General features: G+C 49.8%; 1 protein-coding gene across 1 annotated transcript in view; it reads left to right on the top strand.

Annotated features, from left to right (window-relative positions):
- Nucleotides 1-1115: 1115 nt before the first annotated feature.
- The window catches only part of FLVCR1 (FLVCR choline and heme transporter 1), a 28691-nt gene continuing 23806 nt past the window's right edge, over nucleotides 1116-6000 (top strand). Inside the window, exon 1 of the mRNA XM_072647873.1 lies at nucleotides 1116-1896. Coding sequence (XP_072503974.1) covers nucleotides 1165-1896 — 732 coding nt within the window. The 5' untranslated portion in view covers nucleotides 1116-1164. The remainder of the gene's footprint in view (nucleotides 1897-6000) is intronic.

Genomic DNA, 6000 nt, shown 5'->3' with positions numbered 1-6000 from the left:
AGAGACAGAGACAAAGAGAGACAGAGAGACGGAGACAGAGAGACAGACAGAGAGACAGAGACAGAGAGACAAAGACAGAGAGACAGAGACAGAGAGAGAGACAGAGACAGAGAGACAAAGACAGAGAGACAGAGAGAGAGACAGAGACAAAGAGACAGAGACAGAGAGACGGAGACAGAGAGACAAAGACAGAGAGAGAGACAGAGAGAGAGACAGAGAGAGAGACAGAGAGACAGAGACAGAGAGAGACAGAGACAGAGAGAGACAGAGACAGAGAGACAGAGACAGAGAGACAAAGACAGACAGAGAGAGAGACAGAGACAAAGAGAGACAGAGACAAAGAGAGACAGAGAGACGGAGACAGAGAGAGAGACAGAGACAGAGAGAGACAGAGACAGAGAGACGGAGACAGAGAGACAGAGACAAAGAGAGACAGAGAGACGGAGACAGAGACAAAGAGACAGAGACAGAGAGACAGAGACAGAGAGAAGCAAGGAAGGAAAGGGAGAGGAAGGGAAGGCAAACCAAGAAACAGAAAGAAAACAGCAGCAACAACTGGAGCGGGAGAACACGTCGCTCCTTCCTCTCTCCCGGGCCGGTTCGGCGGCTGGAGGCTCGGTCCAGCCTCGCTGCGCCCGCCTCGGCACGCTCCGTAAACACTAGTCTGGCCCTCCGGCGCTCGTCGGGTCTTGGTCTCTCTCGGTCCCTTTCTCCCCACCCCCACCCCCACCCCCACTTCCCTGGAGCACAGACGCCGGATTCCCGGTCCAGCACTTCCCTCCCTGCCGCGCCCTCCAAGCCTTTCCTCGGGCTACTCATTCTCTCCCCGGGCTCGGAAGCAGCCAGTCACGCTCGGCTTTTCTCTCCCCGCAGCCCGAGTCCTTTCCTTCCCCACTCTTCGCCGAGCCCTCCTTCGGCGGCTCGGATTGGCCCAGCGCGAAGACGAACAGCCCGCTGATTGGCCGGGGCGGACAGCCGGGGCGGCCCTCTTTGGAGCCGGGTTTTCCCTGGGCGCTCGGTGGGTGGAGGCCGTCTCCCGCTGTGGCCCTAGTCGGTCGACCTTCGCGGGCCGCTGGTCCAGGTTCCGGGGAAGGGGGTAGGGGCGGGGGAGGGGGCTGGGGCGGCCCGGGGCCGCGTGGTGCCTGAGCGGGCGCCCCGAGGGACATGACCGAGGCGGCGGCGGAGCGGGAGGTGGCGAGCCTGGCGGAGGCCGGGGTTTCCCTCTCCAGCAGCCATCTAACTGACGAGGGGGAGCTGGAGGGCAAGCGGGCCAATGGAGTCTTCCAGGCCGCGGCGAACGGGGACCTGCTGCTGGGCGAGGCCGCCGCGTCCGCCTCGGACAAGTCCCAGGCCGGGGAGGAGGAGGAGGAGCCCCGGGCCCGGCTGGTGCCCCTGCTGGTGCGCGGCGGCGGCGGCGAGGCCTTGGCCGGGGCGCAGCGGGGGTCCGGCGCGGTGCGCACGGCGCTGTCCCCGCGCCGCTTCGCCGTGCTGCTCATCTTCAGCCTGTACTCGCTGGTCAACGCCTTCCAGTGGATCCAGTACAGCATCATCAGCAACGTGTTCGAGCACTTCTACGGCGTGCCCCTGACGGACATCGACTGGCTCTCCATGGTCTACATGCTGGTCTACGTGCCGCTCATCTTCCCCGCCGCCTGGCTGCTGGACTGGGGCGGCCTGCGCCGCACCGCCCTGCTGGGCTCGGGCTTCAACGCCCTGGGCGCCTGGGTCAAGTGCGGCAGCGTGGCCCCGCACCTCTACTGGGTCACCATGCTGGGCCAGCTGCTGTGCTCCGTGGCGCAGGTGTTCATCCTGGGCTTGCCCTCCCACGTCGCCTCCGTGTGGTTCGGGCCCCGGGAGGTGTCCACTGCCTGTGCCACGGCCGTGCTGGGGAACCAGGTGAGGAAGGGCGCGGAGGGGAGTGGGCACGGCCCCGCCCTCCTCCGGAGGGTGAGGGGGCTCCGTGAGCCCCCTGCGGGACCGCCGACCTTTCTGAAATGTCGTCATTCATCCGGGGGGGGGGGGGGGGCGACTCTTAAGCGCTTTGTAACCCGTGCGCGTGTCACTAACTCTCTGGTTGTAACACTTCAAAGTTTGGAGTCCCACGTTCTCCCCTCCCTCCCGAGACGGTGAGCAGCCCCAGGTGTGAAAGGTTGCAGCATTAGTCATGTGGTACAAGAACCGAATAGAGGGGGAAAAGAAAGTAAAAAATAGCCTGCTTCCGTCTGTGTTCGGGCTGTCAGTCCTTCCTTCGGAGGTATGTGGTGTGCCTCATCCGTAGGCCTTTGGGACTGTCCCCGCTCGCTGTACTGGTGAGAAGAGCTCCTCCTAGAACGCTGTGCCCTGCACTGTGCGCACGTTCTCCGGCTCTGTGCCCTGCGCTGTGCATCAGCTGGTGCAAGGCTCCGCAGGTCTTCTGGAGCCATCCTGCTTGTCATCTCTTACAGCGCAGTCACAAGCCGCAGCCTGTTTTACTAACTTTTGGAGCTGAAATTTTTCCATCCATAAAATGAGGGGTGCACCTCTACTCACTGTGTGACCTGTGGGCATGCCACTGACCTTTTGAGTCACACAAAGTAAGGGGTGCCCCTTAAACTCACTGTGTGACCTGTGGGCATGCCACTAACCTTTTGAGTCACACAAAGTAAGGGGTGCCCCTTAAATTCACTGTGTGACCTGTGGGCATGCCACTGACCTTTTTGAGCCACACAAATAAGGGGTGCCCCTTAAACTCACTGTGTGACCTGTGGGCATGCCACTAACCTTTTTGAGCCACACAAATAAGGGGTGCCCCTTAAACTCACTGTGTGACCTGTGGGCATGCCACTAACCTTTTTGAGCCACACAAAGTAAGGGGTGCCCCTTAAACTCACTGTGTGACCTGTGGGCATGTCACTAACCTTTTTGAGCCACACAAATAAGGGGTGCCCCTTAAACTCACTGTGTGACCTGTGGGCATGCCACTAACCTTTTGAGTCACACAAAGTAAGGGGTGCCCCTTAAACTCACTGTGTGACCTGTGGGCATGCCACTAACCTTTTGAGTCACACAAAGTAAGGGGTGCCCCTTAAATTCACTGTGTGACCTGTGGGCATGTCACTAACCTTTTTGAGCCACACAAATAAGGGGTGCCCCTTAAACTCACTGTGTGACCTGTGGGCATGCCACTAACCTTTTGAGTCACACAAAGTAAGGGGTGCCCCTTAAATTCACTGTGTGACCTGTGGGCATGTCACTAACCTTTTTGAGTCACACAAAGTAAGGGGTGCCCCTTAAATTCACTGTGTGATCTGTGGGCATGTCACTAACCTTTTTGAGCCGAAATTTTCTCATCCATGAAGGAGGGAGGAGGTCTTTTTCTTTTTGGTAGAGGTTGTTCAGTGGTGTCCCAACTCACAACCAACTTTTCATGTGGGGTTTTCTTGGCAAAGATACTGGAGTAGTTTGCCATTTCTTTCTCCAGCTCATTTTACAGATGAGAAAATTGAAGCAAACAGGATTAAGTTACTTGCTATGACCACTATCTTGTCCAGCTAGTAAGTTATCTGAAGCTGGATTTAAACTCAGGTCTTCCTGACTCCAGGCCTAATGTTCTATCTACTGCACAGCCTAGCTACCCTTTTTTAAATGAATTGTCTAAAAAGAACCACTCAAAATTATTATTCATTTATAGCATTCTTTTTTTTTATTTTGAGTTCCAGAGCCTCTCCTTCTTACCCCTTCCCACACCAACCCAATGAGAAGGCAAGCAATCTGTTATCAATTATACATGTGAAATCATGCAAAACAGATTTCCTAGTAGCCATATCACAAAAAAGGTGAAAAATTATACTTCAGTATGTGCTCACAGTTCTCTCTTTGGAGGGGGATAGCATTTTTTCACCATGAGTCCTTTGGAATTGTCTTATATTGATCAGAGTATCTAAATCTTTCCCTGTTGATCAGAGTAAGTCTTTCCCAGTTGACTATCATTACAATATTGCTTTTATTATATGCAGTGATCTCCTGGTTCTGCTCACTTCACTTTGCATCATTTCATATAGGTCTTCTCATGTTTTTCTGAAATCATCTTATAGCGCAATAGTACACCATTACAATAATATGCCACATCTTGTTCAGCCATTTCCCAGTTGGTAAACAACATCTCCTTAATTTCCAATTTTTTTACCACCAGAAAAAGAGATGCTATATATTTTTGTTTATATAGGTCTTTTTCTTTTTTCTTTGGGGTACAAACCTAGTAGTGGTATTGCTGGATCAAAGGGTTTGCACACTTTTAATAACCTTTTGGGCAGAGTGGTTCTTCAGAGTGGTTGGACCTGTTCACTACTCCACCAACAGTTCATTCATGTACCTATTTTGCTTCATCCCCTCTCAAATTTGTCTGTTAGCCAATCTGATGTGTGAAGTGGTACCTCTGAGTTATTTTAATTTGCATTTCTCTAATCATTATTGATTTAGAGCATTTTTTATATGGCTATAGATAGCTTTGATTTCATCTTCTGAAAACTTATGAAAACCTTCAAGTCCTTTGACCATTTATCACTTGGGGAATGGCTCTTGTTTTTCTAAATTTGACTCATTTCCCTACATATTTGAGAAATTAGGTCTATCAGAGAAACATGCTGTAAATTTTTTTTGATATTACTTCATTGTCTATGATACATTTAGGAAAAGATAGTTTCTCGGATAATCTCTTTTAATTAGGTCTCTTTTTGTTTTTGTTTTTTCTGAGATCATGATTGCTACCCGTGCCTTTTTTTTTAGCTTCAGCTTGAGCAAATAGATTCTGTTCTACCCCTTATTTTAACTGTGTGGGTGTCTTTTTGTATCAAGTGTGTCTCTTTTAAATGACATTGTTGAATTCTAGTTTCTAATCCATTCTGGTATCTGCTTCTGTTTTATGGGGTAAGCTCATCCCATTCACATTCACAGTTATGATTACTAACTATATTTCCCTCCATCCTATTTCCTTCTGTTTATCTTTTTCTCTCTTTATCTTCTCCTCCTTAAAAGTCTGTTTTGTTTCTGACCATTATGTCCCTTAATCTGACCTCCTTTTTATCATTCTCTTACCCCTCCCCCCACCTCTTTCCGGTATCCCCTTCCCCTCCTGTTTCCCTTTTGAATAAGATATATTTCTCTACTCCACTGAGTGTATGTATGTATGTTATTTTCTTCATTATTTTAGTGCCTCTCTTACCAAGCTGTTAATTTCTCTTTTCATTATTTTCTTTCATCCCTGTCATTTATTTTCTCAATTTTTCTTCTACCACTCATCTATTTATTTAACTCTTCCAGGAATTTTTGTTGGACTTGGGTCTAGTTAGCATTTTTCTTTGAGGCTTTTTGGTTTTTTTTGATAGCTGTTTTCACATTGTTATCTTTTGAGTTTTTGGTTGGACTTCCTGCCACCGTAGTAGCTTTTTGTGGTTAAGTTTTTTTGTTGTTTGTCATTTTTCCAGCCTATTCCTTGACTTTTAACTTTTTGTTAAAGTAGGGTTCTGATCATCTGTCCCAAGCTTCAAGGTTTTTTATGGTGCTTTTTTCAGAGCTAGTCCTGGGGGTCTGCAAGTTTTTGGTGCTTCCAAGGTGGTATGGATTTGCAGAGGGCTGTAAATAGTCACTGATCTCCTTGTCTTCACTCTGGTCTTTACCCAGGAAGAATCCCTGCTGCCCTATAGCCACAAACACTAGCACTCCTCTTTGCTTTGAAACTGTGACCAGGGCCCCTGCTCTCCCATAGCCACAGGCACTCCACTCTACTCTGGAACTGTGACCAGGGTACTTGCTTGCTTGTGACCAGCCACAAGCACTCTTCTTTACCCTGGAAATAAAACCCAGAACTCTGTATGGGCAATAAAGCTATCAATCAGTGCCAGCAAAGGATCATCCCTAATCTCTTTCTGACAAGTTATCTGACTTCCTTCCCATTTCTGGGCTGAGAGCTCCCAAACTGTTGTGCTGTTGCAATCTCTTCCAAGATCTTCTACTGGTGCTGTT

Source organism: Notamacropus eugenii, chromosome 2 (genome assembly GCF_028372415.1).
Source record: "Notamacropus eugenii isolate mMacEug1 chromosome 2, mMacEug1.pri_v2, whole genome shotgun sequence".
NCBI classification, from domain to species: Eukaryota; Metazoa; Chordata; class Mammalia; order Diprotodontia; family Macropodidae; genus Notamacropus; species Notamacropus eugenii.
Note: the sequence above shows the minus strand (reverse complement) of the source record. Positions and strands in the feature narration are given on the sequence as shown.